The 23370-nt window shown below is 42.2% G+C and overlaps 2 protein-coding genes across 3 annotated transcripts in view; one reads left to right on the plus strand and one right to left on the minus strand.

The window, feature by feature from the left end:
- The window catches only part of syn2b (synapsin IIb), a 57844-nt gene that overhangs the window by 13580 nt on the left and 20894 nt on the right, over positions 1-23370 (minus strand). For both annotated transcript variants that reach the window (XM_027029333.3, XM_081705770.1), the window contains exons 2-5: positions 19872-19929; positions 17995-18086; positions 14775-14931; positions 13721-13810 (exon numbers count right to left, since the gene is read on the minus strand). In XM_027029333.3, the coding sequence (XP_026885134.2) occupies positions 13721-13810; positions 14775-14931; positions 17995-18086; positions 19872-19929 (397 nt within the window). The remainder of the gene's footprint in view (positions 1-13720; positions 13811-14774; positions 14932-17994; positions 18087-19871; positions 19930-23370) is intronic.
- On the plus strand, positions 2522-8175 carry LOC113589600 (metalloproteinase inhibitor 4). The gene is made up of 5 exons (XM_027029334.3): positions 2522-3095; positions 6283-6380; positions 6761-6875; positions 7155-7279; positions 7499-8175. Exons 1-5 carry the CDS (start codon positions 2960-2962, stop codon positions 7694-7696), a joined length of 672 nt encoding a protein of 223 aa, XP_026885135.1. The 5' UTR covers positions 2522-2959; the 3' UTR covers positions 7697-8175.

Below are 23370 nucleotides of genomic sequence, written 5' to 3' on the forward strand. Positions count from 1 at the left end.
AGCAATATTTGTCAGTAAGATTTAGTCATGCACCAGATAAATGAGAGAAACCCAGTCTGAGTACTGAGGAATTGATGCAAAACATCACATGACCTTAGAAATCTTATTCACAAGCCTTTCCATCTCAGTCAGTTAAATTAAATCCATATATATATATATATATATATATATAAAATAGATCACTCCAATTATTTCTTAAATCAGCATCTTCACATGTACAGCAGCCATTCCATTCAAGTGTTTGTTGAATTCCTTCAGAGACACACCTCATTCTACTTAATGAGATCCTGAATAGGTGATCACCTTAACAAAATCCTATCCTATTCTACGTGCAACAGTATAAAAACCACTGCTGCTGTCATAATTATTATCTTGTTATAGAACCATCTGGATCGTAAAAGCAGTGCTCGGACTACCCAGTGCTAGGACTAAGTGTAGTCAAAATACAGCTACAGACCATGCCGAAAAAGTTGAAAAGAAAGGTTCTTAATGTGGAAAAGAAGTGTTTAATTGTAGCTTTACTGGCAGAGGGATACAGTGCGCGCCAGGTTGCTTCCATCATGAAAATTTCAAAAACTGTGGTTCATAAGAACAAGGTCAAGCAGCAAACACATGGGACAACAACAGCTAAAGACTGCAAGAGGTTGAAAACGATTCTCTACCGACCGTGATGATCGCCACATCATTCGAATGGCACTTAACAACCAAAGGATGATGTCATGTGACCTACAAAAAGAATGGCATGCAGCAGCTGGAGTGAATTGCACAATGAGGACGGTTTGGAACAGGCTTCTGGAGGCAGGGCTGAAGTCATGCAAAGCTAGAAAAAAGCCCTTCATCAATAAGAAGCAAAGAAGAGCCAGACTGAATTTTGCGAAAGACCATAAGGATTGGACCGTAGAAGACTGGAGTAAGGTCATCTTCTCTGATGAGTGCAATTTTCAGCTTTGTCCAACACCTGGTCATGTAATGGTTAGACAGAGACCTGGAGAGGCCTACATGCCAGAGTGTCTCGCACCCACTGTAAAATTTGGTGCAGGATCGGTGATGATCTGGGGGTGTTTCAGAAAGGCTGGAATCGGGCAGATTTGTCTTTGTGAAGGACACATGAATCAAGCCCCTTACAAAATTGTGCTTTAAGAAAACTTACTTCCTTCTGCTCTGACAATGTTCCCTAACTCAGATGATTGTTTTTTTCAACAAGACAATGCTCCATGTTACACAGCTAGGTCAATCAAAATGTGGATGAGCTCAAGATCCTATCATGGCCAGCCCAATCTCCAGATCTGAACCCCATTGAAAACCTCTGGAATGTGATCAAGAGGAAGATGGATAGTCACAAGCCATCAAACAAAGCCGAGCTCCTGGAATTTCTGTGCCAGAAGTGGCGTAAAGTTACACAACAGCAATGTGAAAGACTGGTGGAAAGCATGCCAAGATGCCTGAAAGCTGTGAAAATCAGGGTTATTCCACCAAATATTGATTTCTGCACTCATCCTAAGTTGAAATATTAATACTGTGTTGTTTATAAATGAATATGACCTTGTTTTCTGTGCATTATTCTGTGTATTATAATTTTGTCTGAAATTTCTGTAACTGTTTTGTTATTGTGACAATTTGTCATTTTCATAAAAAAACATGCTCTAAAATACAATATTTTTATCTGGAATTTGTAATAAATGTTGCCAGTAGTTTATAGAATAAAACAAAACTGCTCAGCCTGGTCAAACACATGCCCATCAATTGTAAAACTAGAGATATAGATTAATTGAATGACCATTCTAGTATTTTCTGCTACTGCTACTATTTTCTGTTACTAGTTATGTTTGCCATTACGTAAAACTGTAGACAGGCCACAGCGCCGTAATTATAAACACAACCATACGGAACAGTAATTAAGTTGTAAAAAGAGGAAATGAAACAACTTTAGTCTGATTGCATTACGGTCTGCTACTAAAACTGTAATCAACAAGCAAGCTGTGTTTGGCAAATCTCTAACTTGGAATGATTGACTTACAGATTATGACTGGGGATGAGATCTAGAACCCTAGCTACAATGAAGCCTTACACAGCAGATCAGACTGAAATAATTAATAAATAAACTAATACATTTAAATATTTAAGTTTCAATGAAAATTATCACTTGCAGCACGATCTAGTAGTTGAACTCAAAGCCATTAGTTGACAAAAAACTAATATTCAGGTTATGAATTGTAGTGAAAAAGCAGCTAAATTTGTGAAGATGATTTGTGTCTCGCTGTATTACACCCCATTCTTGTTTAATCACCATATGGATCTGCAAAGTTCTCAGCCCTCACATAACCAGTGATCACTCAGTATGACAGGCAGTGCTTCAGGCTTGAGGGGCATTCCTCTGTAGGAAGGGCAGTCCTTCAGGCTTGAGGGAGAGTCCTCTGTAGGAAGGGCAGTCCTTCAGGCTTGAGGGAGAGTCCTCTGTAGGAAGGGCAGTCCTTCAAGCTTGAGGGGCAGTCCTCTGTAGGAAGGGCAGTCCTTCAGGCTTGAGGGAGAGTCCTCTGTAGGAGTGGCAGTCCTTCAGGCTTGAGGGAGAGTCCTCTGTAGGAGGGGCAGTCCTTCAGGCTTGAAGGACAGCACTCCTCCCAAGCAAAGATGAGTGCTACATAAAAGCTTTCTTTTCCCTCGCTTTTTTTTTTCTTTTTTTTTTTTTACAGTGTATTGGCAAGGGAGAGAAAGGAAGAAAAAAAGGAAGCGAGGCAGCACAGAGTGGGAAGACGGACGAGGCCCTGCGAGGTACATTTGCGTAAACCGTCCCAGCTGAGGAAGACAGTGCTCGGGTGTGTGTGTGGGTTTTTTTCCCCCTCCTTTTCTCCTCCGCTGCCCCTTTTAGCCCCCCACCCCCCCACCGTTGTTTACCCTCGCCCTTGGAAACCCGCTTTGCGCGAGACAGTCACAGGAGGCAACACGCTGAGCGAAAGTGACCATGGGCATCTGGCTGCACGGCTGTGGGACACTGTTGCTGGGCCTGCTCTTGGCCTTGGCCTTGATGGACCCTGGGGCCGAGGCATGCACCTGCCAGCCTGCCCACCCTCAGGAGCACTTCTGCCAGTCGGAAATAGGTATGTGCCAAACTTCTGCACCGGGGCCTGGGGGGGGGGGGGGGGGTCAGTCAACAAAATAACGAGCTGTTGGGGTCTGCAGTATAACGGTACTCTTGCGTAAAGAGTTTCCTGAATGTATAATTAGTGCACTTTCACTCTCACTGGAAAAAACCTTGCCATCTCCAGATAGAATAAGTAGATATTAGATGGGGATTTTCAACTAAAACATATTCTCATAGGCGCTCATAGAATTTTTATGAGTAGGTGGAATAAACTCATTTGGAGATACCTAAGTAAAATTTATGAACCTTTTGCGCTCTAAAGATTGTGCTCTAAAGAAAGATGAAGGATTTTTAATACAACATGCAAGATATGGTTAAGTGTTGAGGAGATAGAGGGGGATCTGACAGTGTCTGGAAAATCCCCTTCTGAGTCACTGTGGCTGACACACGATGTGTTCAGTGGCATTTTTATTCCCATGTGCAGTAACCTTGGACTGTCTGTTCATTTATAAGGACAAAATTACCTTTTACACAAGAGAGGAGGGTTTATGCAGTGCACTGCACAGAAAGACAGTCATGCCTACATTTGTTCAACTGGAATTGAGAGAACATGTGGAATAAGTTTTTATAGGCCTATTTGCCAAAAAATACTTGAACAACATGGACTGCAATTACAATCAAATACTTAATAACTTCAGATCCCCCAAGATGGGCACTGCATGAGAATGTTGGGACCACTTCCATCATTTATTGTTTAAGGGTATGACTTTAACATTCAAAACATTACATTTTGAGCTTTTCCCACCATGACATTAGAAACAGCATCTTTTTAAAAGCAAAAACATAGTGTAATTCTTCTGGTTGGATTTAACTTTATCTGACATCTAGTTATACTAGATTTGAGAAATACACTGAGAAATACACTGCAAATACACTTGCACTTTTTGTGGTAGTGGAAATCAAGTAAGCTTTAAACCTACAGTGGAGTCTTTTAGACAATGCTGAGATGAGCTGAAATGAGATGAGATTGTGTTTCAAAACAACAGCAAACGTCTCTGCTTGAAATCTCATTGTGCCAAGACAAACAGATGAGATTGACTCTGTGTCCTCAGAAAAACAAATGGATGAGTTTGACTCTGTGTCCTCAACAAAACAAATGGACCAGTTTGACTCTGTGCCCTCAGCAAAATAAATGGACAAGTCTGAATCTGTGTCCTCAGCCAAACAACGGCAGCTGTGGGGACCACAATGTAGGGAGGAAAGAACAGTGGTCAGTGCAGAAAATAGAAAAGGATTTTGTCTTCCATGAGCTTTGTTCTCATCAGAAAGAAAAAACGCAGTTGAGGTTGCTCGGATGACCTGTTGCCAGAGGTTCTCCGACTGTCATTAAACATTAAGTTAATTCAGGCTTATGGTGCTGATGTTTTTCATATAAAAAGTGGGTCATGACAATTATGTAAATGTCATAAAATGGCTAGAAACACAACCAAGAAGCTGAGTGGTGGTAAAAGTTGTTAAATCTTTGTTAAATCATTCATGTGCATGCAACAGCCTCTTTTTGCATCGCAGGACTGAACTGTCAAAAGACAAAACGGTACCACCACTGGGCTTAACTAGTCTATGGGTCACTAATTTTATGCTAATTTGCATCTGAGAGACTGAGCTGATGTAGTTTTTTTGCAGTCTCCAAAGTGTGGAGTTTTTTTGCACTCTCCACCTGGACCCAGTGTGGAACACCTGCATGGCCATCGTTAGGCAGCATCACAGATCAGGGGTTTTTAACCTAAAAGTTCTTCCAGTCCACCACTGGGCTAAAATCAGAACAGTTCTTACACAGCATTCAGCTGAACATCATGCTGGATTTTGATTGGCAAACACGCTTCTACCTAGATGAGTGATAAATGCAAGAGGCCACCAGCTCATTCACATGGTTTGTCATTCACAGGCCTAATCTTACTACAGGTTTAATGGTGGATTAGGGACCAGTACAGTTATCAAGATGACACTAGTTGTGTCCTCATAGTTTTATTTTCATACTCATAAGTACAAGATAATACAGAATTAAATGCCAGGTGATTCCAAGTGAACCACAGCATCAGAGTGGAACTTGTTACTACAGTAAATATGACAAAACTGGAGACTATTGTCTCTGCTGTGTAAACACTGAAGCACCAGTGACACCTGTATACTAATGTTATTTGCTGATTTGAATTTTACTGCAGGTTTTTCCACATAGACATGAATGGTCTACGTGCACTATTAGTTTGTAGCAGCAACCCAATGTCCATCCATCTGTTCTAAGATAATGGCAAGATGCAACTTCACATAACAGCCCTGTGATACTGCTTGCTGTGAATGACTAAGGAAACAGATAAGCAGTCATGACAGACTTTAAAGAATTAAAGAATCATTAAAAATATCAGATCAAATATCAAATCATCAAACACATGGGGCAACATATTAAAATGCTGATTTCATTCCAAGCATTAACTAATCTCTTGTATTTCCTTGTATATGGCTTAAACTTAACATTGTTCCCTAAAGCACAAAACTAGGCCCTGGGTGTATGTTTTGCTAAATGTCCAGCTGGGCAGTTATGAAAGAGTTTGCCTCTCTTACTCTGAGGGTGGGAAGGTTGGTGCCTGGAGGCCAGTCCACCCAGCTGGTGTCACATTCCACCATTTATTTGAAAAAAGCAAGGCATGGAATGGCAGAGATGAGCCTGCAAGGACGGGCAAACTCTCCTCGCACTTGTGTAGTGTTAGCGACACATCTCAGGGACACCTCCCACGTGTAACACTGCTAGATTGCTGTAGAAATATCCCTTGGCTGTGTTTTAGTGCTAGAAAGCACAGTCTCTTCAGGAATGGCTAAAACTTTATATTTCCTACTTGAAGGGAGAATATAACTAAATAAAATATAACAAAATGTATAAAAAAAAACTCGTTTTCTTTCAGGCAATAAAGTCTTCTATTCAAAGTCGGCCGAGCTCTCATGAAATATATGACAAAAATACATTTGTTAAAGACATACATGCTAAAATCCTGTGAAGGATAGACAAGGCTTATGGTTTGATGTGGTATATTCTCTTCTGCATTACATGGTGGATCACAGGACACACACACTTCAGGGAATTATTTGAATAACATGATTTCAGTGCTTTCCACACCTTGGCCTTATGAAGTGCCTCCTGTTTCTAACAGTAATCCGGGCAAAGATATCCGGTGAGAAGATTATATCTCCAAGCAACAGCTCTTCACCTTACCAGAAGATGATTCAGTATGAAATCAAATTAATCAAGGTGAGAGGTTCTAGGTCTGGAACCTGCAGGTCTGGAAATGCTAATGTATTACATATTCTGTCACTGGCACTTCAGTGATGAGAACTACCAAAAATGAACAAAGAAATAACATGTTATAATTAAAAAGTTATTAGATAATTATTAGAAACCATATACAACAAGTCAGTGGTGTTTTTACAAAATAAATAATCTATTTTCATTCAGTGAACACTCATGCTAAACCTAGAAAAGGAAGAGAAAGTTACTTCTCTCTCTAACTCTGTCTCTCTCCATGTCTCTCTCTTTTCCTCTCTCTCTCCCTCTTTCTCTGTATCTCTCACCCTGTCACTCTCTCTTCCTCTTAATGGATCTCTCACTTCCCCTCCCTCTCATGCTTGCAGATGTTCAAAGGCTTTGACAAAGTGAAAGATATTCAGTATGTCTACACACCAGTCTTTTCCTCTCTGTGTGGCGTTAAGCTGGATGCCAGCAACAAGGTTCAATATTTGCTTACAGGTAAAATAGTTCTGGGGTTATGTAAATTCATACTCTAGGAATGCCTAAATTTATATTCCAGGTGAAATATGAAGTGATTGGCAGTGGTTTTGAGAGTTGAGAAAATGTACCCTTTTATAATCTCCAATTTCCTATTACATTTGAGCATTTTTAGATTCACTTTGAGTAAATTCAATTTGCAATGCACATGGCAATATTAGCCTTTTCTGCAGCTTTCAACCATTTTTACTGGCTTGAGTTGAAATCTCCATTTGTTAATCATGTGGTGTTATGTCACAGGAAATATGTGGAGTGAAGGAAAAGTGTCGATTGGACTGTGTGACTTCATCGAGCCTTGGGACAACCTCTCATTGGCTCAGAAGAAGAATCTAAACTACAGATACCAAATGGGATGCGACTGCACTGTAAGCTCTCTACAGAGTCCTTCCTTCAGTAGATTAAACAACAAAAACAGAAGAGTTACATAATATATCCTGTTTAGATGTCCTGTAATACATGCTGTCTTACATATTTTGATCACTGATCCTTGATGGCTTGTCAGGTGCAGAGAAGAGCTCAGTCAAGTTCTGTGAATTTGATGAAACCTTTTTTTAAAAAAACTGTATCCTTTGGACCTCCTTCAGATTTCCACTTGTTACACTGCCCCCTGCTGTGCCACATCGGAAAATGAGTGCCTGTGGACGGACTGGATTCTGGACAACAAAATGAGCCGAGAGCAGGCCCGCCAGTATGCCTGCATCAAGCGCACGGACGGCTCCTGCAGCTGGTACCGAGGCAGCGCTGGTCCCGACAAGGACTTTGCGGATGTGTCAGATCCCTGAGGACTAAGGACTGAGTGGGGATCGGGGTGGGGACTGGAAGGTGGGAGGGTTGACGGCCCACCATGACTCATAGAGAAAGGTGGCAACGATAATGCCTCCGATGTTCTACTGGCCTGTAGAATTCAGATTTCCACGCATTGCTTATTAAGATGTTCATATTAAGATGTGTATGGCCTATTTGGGCCACTCGAATTAATGTAAATTAATGTAAGCCTGGGGGTCTGGATTTCTTGCCTACTTCACCATATACAGCATATACAGAATGTGCTTTTTACTGCTTATAATTCAGTTTCACTTAACGATACCCTGTAATCTTTAAAATGTAAAATTTTGTATTGCACATCCGTTTGGAAACTACCTATTCCAGTTTTGGGAAAATGGCATTTTAAATGAAACAAGATAATATAATGTATTCAAACTCGAAAAATATCTCCTAATGTATGTTTATGTAGCTAATTAAACATTTGTTACATGCTCAACATTTTATTCAGATTTCATATGTCAGATGTATACATATTTATATATGTTTGGGAATTTATTTTAGTTTCTTTGTCTTATAAATATACATATAGCATGCCAATTAAGGAGTTTCACTAAGGGAGGGTTTTTAATCTTCTTGGACTGCCTGCAACTGACATATTGAAAAGTGTTTTTATCCCAGAGTTATTGAGAATTGTAATTGGCTAATTGTATTTATTTGCAGCCACATTACGATATTTTATCTAAGGTGTTTTATGACATCTGTGAGGAGAAATAAAACACACCCCTCTAGCATTTCAACAGTAGCAAATTAAAACAGAAATGCAGTACATTCTTATCTGATTCTTTGTAGCTACAGTTCCCTTACATATTGTATTATTGAGCCAATGTCGCAGTTTTCTTGTGCCATAAAGCTAATACTTATATTTTGTAATAGAAATGCGTTTCTGTTTCTATTGCTAATTACATTATATAAACTAATGCTTTGGTAACGCTTAATATTACTAAAATATACCTTCATCAGCCACTATTTGAAACACTTGTATCTACACTCTACAGTACCTCTCATTTTATAACTGTCACGGTTGGTTGGCCAGCTAACAGGAAGGACATGCCCACTCCTGCTAGGGATCATACCCCTTACCTGCCCCGCTCACAATCGCCGGAGTACTAATTTAGTTCACCTGTTTGTTAATCATGATATGCTTATTTAAACCCACAGATCCCAAGAGATGGGGCTGCACATTAGTGGACCTAAGACGCCAGTCTCGTCAGATAACTGTGCTCACTCATAGAGAACAACTGTTTGAGTTTTGTTTAGTGTTTCCATCGCTAAATACCGGTGGATAATAAAGAGCACTTTGTTGCAACCCCGCCTCTCGCTTCTCCCGTGCCGCAAATGTCACAGAATGTGCAGCCACCTGGAAGTGAGGCAAGTAGCCCTGACTGGGCTTAACTGCTGGCTGCCCAGATGGTGACAATGGAGCAGCAGAAGCAGGAGATTGGGGAGATACACTCGCTTGTCCTGAACCTCAGGCAGGTTGTTAATCACTTGGCTACAAGTCTGGAGCAACGAGCAACTCCTCCCGTTACCCCACCTGTACCGGAGGGGATAAAATGCCTCAATGCTACCCCCGAGATGTACAGCGGAGACCCAGAAGGATGTGAGGGCTTCGTTGTGTAGTGGGAGCTCTTTTTTCAACCCCAACTGCCCGACCACGGCAAGGTCGCTTTTGTAATCTCCCGGCTCACAGGGAAGCCGGTACCTGGGGAGCCACTTTCATTACCAGTGCTTCCCTGCTTATGAACAATTATGACGGTTTTATTCAAGAGCTCAAAGCTGTGTTTTTTATCCACATTGGGGGAGTCTTTGTGGGCACTCCATGCTACACCTGAGGCAAGGAATCCGAACTGCAGTGGATTACGCCATGTAATTCCGGATGTTAGCTGTGGGAGCTCATTGGAACAAGTCTGCCTTGGTAGATGCATTCTTCAATGGACTAAGGGCGGATCTACAGGTGGAACTGGCATGTAAGCAGGAGGCCACCTCACTGAATGGGGTGGTCTACCTGGCTATCACTTATGACCGTCCCCTACAGTAGTTATGCGGCAATTCCCCCGGAGGCGAGAACAGCGAGAAACTGCACCAGCGGTGGCCCAAGCGGAAGCTCAGGTGGAGCCCATGCAACTAGGTGTGGCCAGGGTAAAAGGCCAGCCGAGGAACCGAGGGAAGTGCCGCAATTCGGTGAGTTGTTCCCCCGACCCTTTTTATGTACAAATTATCAGTTGAAGTGGTACATCTGGGTTGTCGACTCTCCACGTTGGCAATGTTTGACTCTGATGCAGAGGGCAATGTCATGGCCTGGGGGTTTGCCAAGAGATTGGGAATAAGTGCCATTACCCTGCCCATTCTGTTAAGCATACAGGCGCTTGCCAGGTTCATAACACATATTACTCCTCATGTTCTCCTCAAGACTGAAGGGGAGCATATGGAGTGTGTTGCTTTTTACCTCCTTGCTTCCCTCTCTTATCCGATTATGCTAGGGCTTCCATGGCTAAGGACACACAATCCCCAAATGCAGTGGATGGAGAATCGTGTCCTTGAGTGGGCGGTCGCCTGCGAGGGCAAATGCCTATCCCACCAGACGGTGTGTCCCTGCAGTCCATGTTGATCAGGAGTCCTGAAGCCGAAAACGACCTCATCGTGCCCCAGGAATACAGCGACCTGGTGCAGGTATTTAGCCCCACAAGAGCCACATAGCTGCCTCCACATCGGGACTGGGACAGCGCCATCACGCTGAAGGAGGGTGTGGTTTCTCCCTGATGTAGGGTTTACCTTTCTCCCAAGAGGAGGACCGAGCGATGGGGCAATATATCAAGGAGGCCCTCCAGCAAGGTTTCATCTGACCCCTCACCTCCCCGGCATCCACAAGTGTTTTCTTTGTTAAGAAGAAGGACGGAGGGTTGAGGCCTTGTATGGACTATTGGGGACTCAATGAACTGTTGGAGCAATATCCGTACCCCCTCCCCCTTGCCCTTGCAGTGCTCGAGCAATTAAGGGGAGCCCGGATATTCACAAAGTTGGACCTCCGCAGCACGTACAACCTCATCCGGATCAAGGAGGGCAATGAATGGAAAACCGCCTTCATACTTGGTGCTTCCGTATGGTCTAGCCACTGCCCCTTCTGTCCTCCAGGCCTATGTCAATGAGGTCCTATGGGAATACTTGGGTAGATCTGTCATCGCATATATAGATGACATCCTGGTCTATTCCTCCTCCTGGGACCAACATGTGCGTGACGTACGGGCTGTCCTCCGCACCCTCTTGCAGAACCACCTCTATTGCAAACTGGAGAAATGCGAGTTCCATCACAAAGAGGTGAGTTTCCTGGGGTAAATCATCTGCGAGGGCAGCGTATGCATGCAACCAAGCAAGGTAGCAGCAGTAAGGAGCTGGCCTAGACTGCAAACTCGCAGGGAGCTACAGCGTTTCCTGGGATTTTCTAACTTTTATTGTCGTTTTACTATATCCTTTAGTACGGTGGCTAGACCTCTTACAGACATACTCTGCAGAACAGCCAAGAGGCTAAGATGGGGACCCGAGGCGGAGAGGGTCTTCTTGGTGCTGAAGGAAGCCTTTTCTACCATCCCGGTACTGCAGCGGCCGGACCCGGAGAAGCCTCTCGTGGTGGAGGTAGACGCGTCGTATGTAGGGGTAGGTGCGATACTATCCCAACACAAGTTCAAAGCAGGGCAACTAAAACCAATATCCTATTTCTCAAAAAAACTAAGCCCTGCAGAGAGGAACTATGGCGTGGGAGACCATGAACTCCTCGCCATGTACCTAGTGTTCGAGGAATGGAGCCACTGGTTAGAGGGAGCACGACAACCCTTTTTGGTCAATTCCAGGCAAGCCTGGTGGTCACTTTTTTTCACTAGGTTTAACTTCCGTGTTACTTATAGGCCAGGAGAGAGGAACGTGAGGGCGGACACTCTCTCTGGGCAAAACCATGCAGAAGCCCAGTCTACCAGCATGGAGCCAGTACTGTCACCCACCTGTTTCCTGGACCGACAGATAGAGGCAGCAAATCTGCATTCGCACTGCCCGCCAAACCACCTCTTCGTCCAACTCCACCTCCGTCAAGTCCTTATCATGTGGGCACACACCTCCGTGGGGACAGGCCACCCAGAAGCAATCCACACGGCGGAGCTACTGAGCGCTCGTTATTGGTGGCCGGCCATGCACCACGACATAGTAACGTATGTGGTGTCTTGCACCAATTGTGCCTGCAGCAAGATCCCTTGCACACAACCTGCAGGTAAGCTGCTGCCACTACCCACACCGATAAGACCCTGGTCTCGCCTGGCTATTGACTTTACCGGAGGACATTGTCTCAGACCGGGGCCCACAATTCACCTCCAAAGTGTGGAGGGAATTGTTGGGTAAGATGAACATCACGGTCAGCCTGACATCTGGGTACCACCCCCAGGCCAACTGGCAGGTAGAAAGGGTCAATCAGAAGCTGGGCAAGTTTTTCAGGCTGTACTGCCAGAGGCACCTTGAGACTTGGAGGACCTACCTCCCCTGGGCAGAATATACCCAGAATTCACTGCGGCATGCAGCGACAGATTTAACACTCTTTGAATGTGTGCTAGGGTTCCAGCCCCCACTATATCCATGGAATCCTCCCACATCTGACCAGCCAGCAGTGGAGATGTGGTGTCAGTGCAGCGAGCAGGTGTGGGAGGGTATCCACCAGAAACTGCACAGAGCCATAGCTGAATGAAAGCGGTTAGGAAGCATGGGGATACCCCCCACTACGAACCTGGACAAAGGGTGTGGGTATCAACAAAGGACGGCTGCACAGGTTCCACAGGGAAACAAGCTGTGAGGTACAAGGGTCCTTACACCATCTCGGTGTGGATTAATGAGGTCATCTACTGCGTCAGCTTGCCCGGGCACAAGGCATTCCATGTGCCTTCAATGTGTCGGCCCTGAAGTGGGTTGTGGAGGGTCCCCTCGCGGAAGGGGAGAGCTCCTCAAGTGCTCCACCTCCTACCTTGGAGATAGTCCTGCATACACGGTAAGGGCCCTCCTTGATTCCAGACAGAGAGGCTCGGAGGTCCAGTACCTCATGGACTGGGAAGGGTATGGATCTGAGGAGCACTGCTGGATACCGGCCTCCAAAGTGTTGGACCCCGACCTCACTGCCTCCTTTCATCGGGAACATCCTCAGAAGCCTGCACCTCTGCGGCCGAGTCGGCCGCGCACCAGGAGGCTGGCGGGGTCTTCTTTTATACACCTCTTTTATAGGTGCGTTTCATAAGTGTACAATTACAGACTGTATAGTCTGTATTGTTTTCAGTGTAGCAGTGTAGCAATATCAACGCCATGACATTTTTGTGCATTCTGATTTGGAAGTTTATCAGACAAAGCAGTGTTGCTGGAGATTTTGCACATCAGTGTCACTGCTGGGTTCAGGGTGATCTGGCACCCACACTCTTCCCACCATTATGAAGGGCTACAGGTGCGCTAACTCAAAATGCGCATATTACCAGATGTGGTAAAGATTCTAATGGTACCTCTACAAGATGTATTTAATAAAGTTGTTACTAAGGGTACAATTACAATTTGTCTCATGACTTACATCTTACTAAAATGTTGTACAATACTCACTGCAAATGTTGTAAAAATTACAAAATGTTTTTACTACCCTGCACAATGTTACAATTGATTTGATGTACACCTCATGTATACTGTTTTGAAAATGCAAATAGTCTCATTAAGTAAAGTGTTACCAGTGTTTCTATGTATATTTATATTTCTAAATTGCATTGCTTCCTTTTATTGTACCAGAAATGTTGCATAGCTTACAATTTTTTCTTCCTGATTTCTGCATTAAAACAAAACACCTTGTGCTTTGCAAAAAATAGATTGTCATTATTCTTCTATTTAACATAAAAGAATCCCATCAAAAAAGAAAAATAAGTGCTACCATAATTATTAATTTGGTTAAATTATATTCGATTGGTATTATTCCTTACCATGTCTTTGTAGTTTGGGTAGAATGTTTGCTCAATAAGAGGGAATTGCTCTGGACCCAGCTTCTTATAGGTGCTTATCAGTTGAGCAAACTGAGGGGAAAAAACATTCAAATCAAATCAATTAAATTCAGTTAAATTCAATTAAACTTTTAACAACACTGTCACAAAGCAGCTTTACAGAAATCCAGGTCTGTTGCCCTAGAAATCCAGGCCAAGGTCAGTGATGGCAGGGTAAAGTTCCCTGAAATGGCATAACAGATACCACTTTTCCATCAACAAATTGCTGGAGCTGGTGCTGGTTCTCATGAACTAGCAAACCTTTTAAGAACAGACACACGTTTCCACTGGTTTAAAAGCCCAATAATTATGTTCCCTAATCTGTAAGCAAGTTGGAAGAAACTATACAAACCACATGACTCCTATTCAATCACAGTCTCCTATTGCACATTTTCCTTCTTTCTTTGAGGGCATACCTTACTGTCCAGAATAATCTTTTTCCATTTTTTTCAGGACCAATGACGATTCACTGTTGCTGTTTTTGCTGTGGTTCTTGTGCTTTTAGTTGTAAATGGAGGAAAAGCAAGTAACCAACTTTATGGGGTGATGCCAGGATTACCACCCTTCAGCCAGTTATATCACAGGTTCATTGGTTCCAGACCAGCCAGAATATGGGCCTGGGACAGAACCAATTGTTTTGGCAAAGAACCATTGTTTGCATTAGAAAAATGCAGAACTGATCAAGATTTTGGCACCAGCACCACCACCATGACTGTGGAAAAGTGCTAACAGTAACCTTGAGAGAAGCCACAATCTTTGGGAACCCAGTGTCTTTTGGAACAGAAAGTAGATCATAGACTGGCCGGTGGTTTATGATATGAAAACTACAAAGCACACCCAAAGACTTCACCAGTTACTTTTATTTTCTTTAATGCTCTACTAACATTTACGATGTGGAGCATTGGGAATGTATATTATGGTCATTCAACCTGAGCACAGCAAGTAGTGGAGACTTCCTCAGCCCAAATAACTGCATGGGTCTTGAAGGGCAACTCACCGCCCAGGGCTTGTCACAGAGGTTGTAAATGGACTCGAGCGAGTTCACACTCGGGATTCCAGCGTAATGCAGTCCGATGATCAGGTTGCGGAAGTCCTCATTCTGCGTCATGCTGAAAGCGTGCTGTCGTACCAGCACAAAGTCAGGTTTGAAGGACCTACATCAGGCACAATCCTTCAGTTAATCTTATGTCTGAGTAATGCTTTTAATGAGGAGAGTTCAATTAACGTTTAGAAAATATATTCATTTCAAATTATTAACTTCTAAACCACACTCACCAATCACTTTATTAGGAACACTTGTTTATTCATGGAGTCATTGAATCAGCCAATCAATTGGAAACAGCGCAATGCATAAAATTGTTCAGGCACTTGCCAAGAGTTTCAGGTAATGTTCACATCAAACATCAGAATGTTTGATGATCTGGGTCTGCAGCATGGTTATTAGTGCCAGTCGGGTGGGTTTGGATAGTTGAAAACATGCTGATCTGGGATTTTGATGCACAGTAGTCTCAAATATTCTGCAAAATACATCCAGAGAGTGGCAGTTAATAATTAGAATTTAAGGCTACTGTGGATGTAAGCTGGCAGAAATTAGGCAGTTAGTGAGATCAGGATAAAATTTGCCTGAATCTCAATTCTGTTGTGACATGTTCATGGAAGGGTCACAATGTGCCTTCCTTGTGTAAATAGTTCAGGTTGGTGGCAAATGATCTGAAGAATTTTCTTGGCACACATTGGATCTCTAGTAGCAGTCGAGCATCAACTGACTGCCAGAGCCTTTATGAATATTGTTGTTCATCAATTTAGCATCCATTTATGACGACAATTTACCCATATAATGGCTACTTCCAGCAGGATAATGCAAAATGTCACAAAGTGCAAGTCATTTCAAACTGATTCCGTAACTATGACAATGAGTTCCAAATGTTCCAACTGGTCTCCCCAATCACCAGCAGCATGAATGTGCAACGGATGAATCTGCAGCAGTTAAGTGATCAGGTCAATGTTGAACAAAATCTCAAAAGAATGTTTCCAACACCTTGTGCAACAAAGAACTGTGGCTGTTCTGTGAGCAAGAGGGGGTGCTAGCCAATATTAGTCATGTTTGTAATAAATTAGTGGAAAGTATATAGACATAACTGGTTATGACAGAACATAAATAGTAATGAATATTACTGTGATGTGGTCAATTTGAACTTGACAGTCATGTACACTCACTACCCACTTTATAACGCATGCACTGTGCCTACACTCACTGGCTATTTAACTGGGTTTAATACTTATTTTATAGATTAATTTTATAGGTGTACAACTATATATTAATGCTTATTTACTGCCAAGAACAATTTACAAGCCATTAGCAGTGAACCAAAGGACCACTGCTGACTGAATGATATTGTATGCTATTGATGCTATTGACCATTCTCAATGCAACAGTGACATTGATATGATGGTGGGTGTTGTGTTGGGATGACTTTCAATCATGTCAGTGCTGCAATTATTATCAGTGCCACTGTTGGGTTAGGACTGGCCTACCACCCAAATTCATCCAACCAATAGCAGTCCATTCATCAGAAACTGACCAATGATAAAGAGTTGGAGGAGGGCATGATCCAAATAGAGCTTAGCAACAGAATATCTGAAATCTCTAATTGCACACCTACATGGATTTTCTAATAAATAAGTGTTTATAATAAAGTTGTTTATGAGTGCATATCACATACTGCTTACGAATGGCATTAACCTCTGTGCTCACCTAATAGAGTTTACTACATCGGAACCTTCAAATTGGGTCACATACTTCTTAGAAATGCGGCATGTTGGCCTTGTATAGTGTCTTGAATAAGGTTTGTCCAAAAACATTTTTCTGACATCTAAAGTTCCTCCTTCTTTACTGTGGGCGATCTGCTGTACCTTGGTGAATTTAGCTTTTTTTAGTGAGCCAGGACTGTGTTCCCTTTATTGTCAGGAAGCATTTCGAATAATGGGGCATATTTTGTGCAGATAAGATGCAAGGCTGATTCAGAAGAAGAGAGGCAGAAAAGAAGGACATAAAGACAGAGTGAAAGAGGAAAATGAAAGAAGGCTGTGAGAAAGAAATGAGAATAACGAAGAGCGAGAGAGAGAGAGAGAGAGAGAGATTAAGAGAGTGTCAGAGAGACTAAGGGAGAAAAGTGAGCGAGAGAGAAAGAAAGAGGGACGTGAAATCTTCTCAGGTCAGTGAGAGAGTGATGGTTATGTGAGATGGCTCCTGTTGGTTCTTCCTTTGTGTGACTGGCTGAGTGAGAGTAAACACTAGCCCAGTTTGATTAACACCAAGTCTCTGTGCGCACAGAATTTCAATGAAGCCTTATAGCAAGCACAGGCGAGGAGAACACTACTAAGACTGTGAGTTAATTTTTCCATGTGTGGCATGTGTGTACACAGGAAATATTTCTCAATATTTATGTGATGAATGCACTTCATCACATAGATATATCTTTGGGTGAAACAAAGTATATATCGATGCCAAATATGAATAATAGTTTTAAATGGTGGGCAGTATGGGGCTAAGCTTTTTTTATAATATCATTGTTGCTGAGAGACCTGACCCTGAGGTGAACTAACATTTCTGTTCATGTTACTTGGTATTTCAACGCCTGACGGGCACTGTGAAATAAATGAAAGGCACGATACGCACACACACCCACATGTACAAGTAATGACACATGCAAACATACACACAGGAGAACAGCACAGGATCACCCATGAGGGCCTTGAGAAGCCACAGATTCACCATGGTTGAGTATGTCATGATTTTGGGTCACCATTACTTTTCCATCAGGACCACTCTATAGCCCCAGAGCAATTTGCTCTTTGCACTTTATCCTTCTTCCCAGAGGGGTGAGGCAAAGCAAATCACTTCATGTTTACATACACAGGCTAATATGCCACAAGATTGAGCTGACGGTTACTAACAATGGCAGTGATAACTCACAAGGTATTTAAGAGTTCTGTTTTATCCTGTGGTAAATGCTTTAAATAAAGATTTAGGCAGTTTATATTTGTTCCTCATTATTTCCATTTTGAAGAACATTAAAACTCATAATCTCTTCTAGTAAGAACAAAAGACCACCATTTGCATACAAGTACTAGGCACTATACATTATTCATATTGGCAATAATCTAAGGATGTTTTCCTCTGTTGTGGTACTGAGGTAAATTACAGTCCAACTCACCGAACCACTCTTGTTCCATTTCTGATCACCTGCATGTCCACGCTGCAGTTTCCACTGGCATGAGCCACAAGGTTGATCTCTGAGAATTCAGCCTTAAATATAAAAGACCATGTAGTTACTGTTTAAAAAACAAGTAACGCCTATATAATATATAATACTATGTTTATTATGTATAGTATATATCAAGTATATGTCATACAATTGCAGTTTCCTTAATGCAATTCAGAACCATACATAGAAAATGTAGGATACATTAGCACTGTAACTTGTAATACAAGCAGAACTACAATCCCCCACTCAGGCATTTAGATTTTCAGTGTTTCATTTTGACTACATGGTGACACTGCATGCCATTCACCAAATGACTACAATATTCCACCAGCTCCGATTCTCCCACCTCTTATAGAGCAGCTGCACTATAAGACTGTGCTATATTATTGCTCATACCCCACAACATCTAATTCCACAATCACACGCTTAATACATCAGCTTTTCCCGTTACAAGAGTTGCGACACATCATGACTTTAATTAAAGCATGGGGCAGACTACAAACCAATATGAAAGGCGCATGATCGTGGAAGTGATGCTGCAGCCGCAGGAAAAGGGGATGCAATCATTTTAAACACTTGCGCATATTGGTCCACGTCAGCATGAACGAGAACACCCCTGCCACCACCCATATGCTTGAGGGATACCATTGCTTTGAACCTGGTCTAACCGTAAAATGTCAAATATAAAATTATATTTGAAAAATGATTCAAATATAATTACAAACAAATTAAAAAAGGTGCATTTCCGCGGGAGAGCGAGGTGGAACCATCAACCCCTGCTACTTTCCAGCACTCCACGGTGGGAAATTCCATGAAACGCAGACATGTTATGTGTGACTGAACAGAGAATTCGTAGCCCGCCTGCCTTGTTCTGTGTGGCACAAGTTAATTATGATGTGCATCTACAGCAGTCCGTTGTGGCGGTAGATGCTCGATCATTGTGGGATGGTCCGGCGCGGGTGCACTGCGGGGGACTGAGCAACCTGGCTTTTATTCCGACCACAGATATCAGCTCGATCAGTCATTTGGAAAGGGATTTAGACGATTCTCCCAGCCTTCCCACCGGTAGCACTTTCACAAAGGAACACCAGCGCGTATGCTTGATCTACATTTACATTATACACCAAACGGATAATGTAGCTAACAAAATTATGTAAATTGCGACCGACATTTTCCAGTGAAGTCCAGAATCGCACGCGCCAAGGCGTTCAGCAGCTACAGTTACGGAAGATGGAGATCAAGGTGACAAAGTCGCTTCGATGAAATACTGCATTGCCTCTGATCTTTACTATAACAGAGTAGATATGTAGTGCTGAGTAATCGTACTAAAGTGTTCGTATTTTAGAAGTGGGGTGGGGAATTGGTTCGACTGCGTATCTCTGAGGGGACACACCAGATATGCGCGCGCTAATGCACACAAAACCGATGAGTCATCATCTCCGCTAGAATTCAGGATGCTCTCAATGTCCACATAACTAAACACATAAAAATATGCTGTCCTGGAGGCCAAATTGCATATCACGCCGATGTGACTCGAGAGAGAATGAAATACACCACATTGGAAGTCCACATCATGTTCAAAAGGGCCGCGCTGCTTGTTAAATGACGCAGTTTTAGTCAGCGTTGATGCAGTGCAATTTTGAGTTTGCGCGCGTTACTTTAATCCCCTTAGTGGATCCTTCTGGTGCCTTCCAAAGCGAAATGCGTGACGGGAGCTTTTAGTACGAGATGAAATAAGGCACTTAACCAGACATAAAAACACAGCTGATAATGAGCGCCAACTCATTTAACTCATCTGATAATCAGTGCTATAAAAATCATATTACCTGCTCAACTCGGATGTCGTATTCTCCCTGGATCTTCTTCCCACGAAACAGCTTTGCCCTGGAAGGGGAAAAGAAATACCTTTAAAAGCACGTTCATGTAAATCCACACCAGTATGCCTAAACGTGAACTTCCGCAGACATGAGTTATGCCTGCCCTAATCGTGAGATTACTAACACAGTTAATTAATCATATTATGGTTTCACTGCCTGCTATATCTTAATTAAAACCCTCTCGACAAAATAACAGGAACAACAGAGATGTAAGATGCAAGTGTGGCTTAAGGTTTAGGCCAAAGTGGCTTTTTTAAAAAGCAATGCGGGTTTTGGACTATATGATCTCTGTATCCTTTTGCAAGAAAAAATGGTGCTGTACGTTATTCAGTCAATGTTTCGGTATATTACAGTTTTCTCATTTATGGTGAACTGAAGAGAAAACAACAACAGCAACACGTTTTGACTGGTGTTGTCTAATAGTCCTGCTGTTGCATTAAATGGGGTGCCCAAGTTAATGCAACTGAAACTAATGCTGTGCTTTTGTGCTCTCTCTCTCTCTCTCTCTCTCTCTCTCTCTCTCTCTCTCTCTCTCTGTCTCTCTCTCTCTCTCTCTGAGCTCACAGCCTCAAGAATGCATGAAGAATGTGAGATGATTTGTGCTGCCAGAAAAAGGGCCAACCAGTAACAATAGCGGAAGAGACAGTCAAGAGGAAAAACCTCTATAAGATCAAACTGCACATATACATTTTTTTATGCATTCAGGTCGTGTCCTTTAGAGCTGAAAAACGTTATGATAACAAGCGTATTGGTCAAACTCAAGAGCCTTTGGGACTTTAACGGGCATCCACATTTGAGTCAAGCAGTGGGTGAACAATGCTGCCATCTCATGGATGCACACACACATATTGTCTACAGAACAACTACAGAGGCAAATTACATTACTGGGATGACAAACATTTGACTGTTTTAAAATATTTAGAGGCTATTTCAATTAGACTTCACCACGAGGACAAAACATGACAATACCAATGCTCACTACATAGCTACATAGTCTAATTTCTTCTAGAGTTAATGATTAGCACTTGAAGTTCACACAGTCTCAGGCTGTTCTCTAGTACCTGAACTGTGTTTGGTATGGAGATAAAAAGTAGCAGTAGACATGGGCGGTATAAAATTAAGGGACTGACAGAACCCCCCCCCCTCCCAGCCTGCACCACTGAAGACTTTTCTGCTCATGCAGAAGCCTATGCTAATAACACTGTTTGTGTAGCAGAGCACGAGTGACACACTCCCTGAGGTCTCATAAAAAATGATGAACACCATGTCTTAGAGCAGACATATATTTTCTGTAAAAATAATCTATAAAATTAATTAAGTGACTTACCTATCACAGACTTGGTCTTGCAAAATGAGTATATGTAATATTCTAAGAAATCTGGCTTGAGGAAAAAAACTTTATATAAACTCTGTTATACTTAAAAATCATATTTTAAAAATACAATTTAAATCAATCCCCCTTTTTAAATGGATTGACTATAATTAATTTGTATTATGGTGTATTTTTAGGGGTGTCTTCTTAAAGCTAGTTCAAAAAGGACATTCTATGTTTGTTGCCCATTAATTTTAAACTTTAGAGCAAGTCCTTAATAGTGCAAGCAGACTGAACCATTAGACACATTTCATTCTTGGCTACACAATGGCAACACACCTGTGACTTGTGGAACAGCCAAATGAAATTAAATATGCTGGAAGTAATTTCCACCCACCTATTTCGAGAATTTCATATTTCTCAAGTCAGAGTGTGGTTTGGTTTTTTGCAAACTAGGTGACATACACCTGTTGAAATTAACAGGTGGATAATGTAGTCCTTGATGGAGGGTTAAGAGGCAGACCATCAGAAAGACATACACATAAACACAAACACGCAAATACACATCTCACACATATCCAACACCAGACAATCTGAATATACACCCCATACCCCTCCGTTAATCACTGTCTTTCTAAGATAAACAGACGATTCCGACATTAACCAGACCCTGGCACAAAAACAGAAATGTGGTTTGATGTCATGCTGTGATGTTTGGTGCCACAGTCAAATGCTGTGTTACAGGTGTGATCAGAGCTGTAGCTGACCTGGAAGCCTGCCCAGTGAAACCTTCCATTTCAGAAAGTGGTATTAAATCACACTGAGTACAACATTCTCTGAATGTCAGGAAAATAACTCTGGTTCATTGGGTCTGCAGAGGATAAAAGCATGAGTACGTACACACACACAAACACACACATGCACATGTATGTATGCATGCACACATATACTCACACGAATGCATGTAAACGCACATACACACATGCACATATGCGTGCGCGCGCACAGATACACACACACACACACACACACACACACACACACACACACATGTATGGGTGATAACACATTCAAAGACACGCAGGTCTTAAGAAGTTTTGAAAAAGGCTTAAAAAGTATAAAAAAGCTTGTCTTTGTTAATTAGCCAATTGCTATGTGTAAAATGGGCAGTGGTAGCTCAGTGGTTAAGGAACTGCCAGGTTTCCACTGTTGGGCCCCTGAGCAAGGCCCTTAACCCTCAATTGCTCAAGTTGTACTCAATCATAATTGTAAGTCGCTTTGGATAAAAGTGTCAGCTAAATGCCATAAAAGTAAAAATGTAGCCAATTGCTATGTACAAAATATGGCATACATTTGTGATCATTTCAGTTAAAAGGATCTCAATATGGATTTTCTTTTCCAGTCAGTACAATCTGTCAGTTCATACCTTATTATTAATAATTTTCTTGAAGTTTTCTCACCCTAGCTTCAGAACATTTTGCTATTTGTACATATTATCTACCCCATTAGATTACCTCTGAAGTAATATTGACCCTGTTAGTGTTGTATTCCATTTTTGTCCACATCCCAGAACACAACTAGGCAAAACACTAGCTGAAAGTTACCCTCATATCACTCTGGTATAAGACAGTTTTTCTAGGGTTGAAGCTTGAAACACACCACCTCCCCATCCAATTATAGGGCAGCCATGATAACAGCTCACATGTCACTCTCTCCTTTAAACCTGTAGTCCCACTGGTGTGACTGGAGCAACAAAGGCTCATCAACACCGGCTGATGCACCATTACAAGGGGTGTGGTCTAAATGGGATAGTCATGGTTTGAAGTACTCCACTGAATTGCAGAAAGAATGCTGTCAGTTGTTGTACTCCTTGACGAGCTAAACATTTCTGTCTGCAGAAGGAGAGCTTCTAACTCTTAATGTGGCCAGGATGTGGTAGGAGGTCTGATTGATTATTGTCACTGCACTTTAAGTGTTTAGGGTTCACAGAAGTGACAGAGGTCGTTGGGCATCTGGGTAACTCTGGTGTCACTTGAGCCCTTGCAATGAAAGACCATACATGTCCATTTACTGTTTTTCTGCATTCAACAAATTAAAAAAATAATATAATCCCTTATTGCAAGTTTTATTTTTTAA

This window comes from Electrophorus electricus, chromosome 22, assembly GCF_041902795.1.
Source record: "Electrophorus electricus isolate QZ-2024a chromosome 22, ASM4190279v1, whole genome shotgun sequence".
In the NCBI taxonomy this organism is placed as follows: domain Eukaryota; kingdom Metazoa; phylum Chordata; class Actinopteri; order Gymnotiformes; family Gymnotidae; genus Electrophorus; species Electrophorus electricus.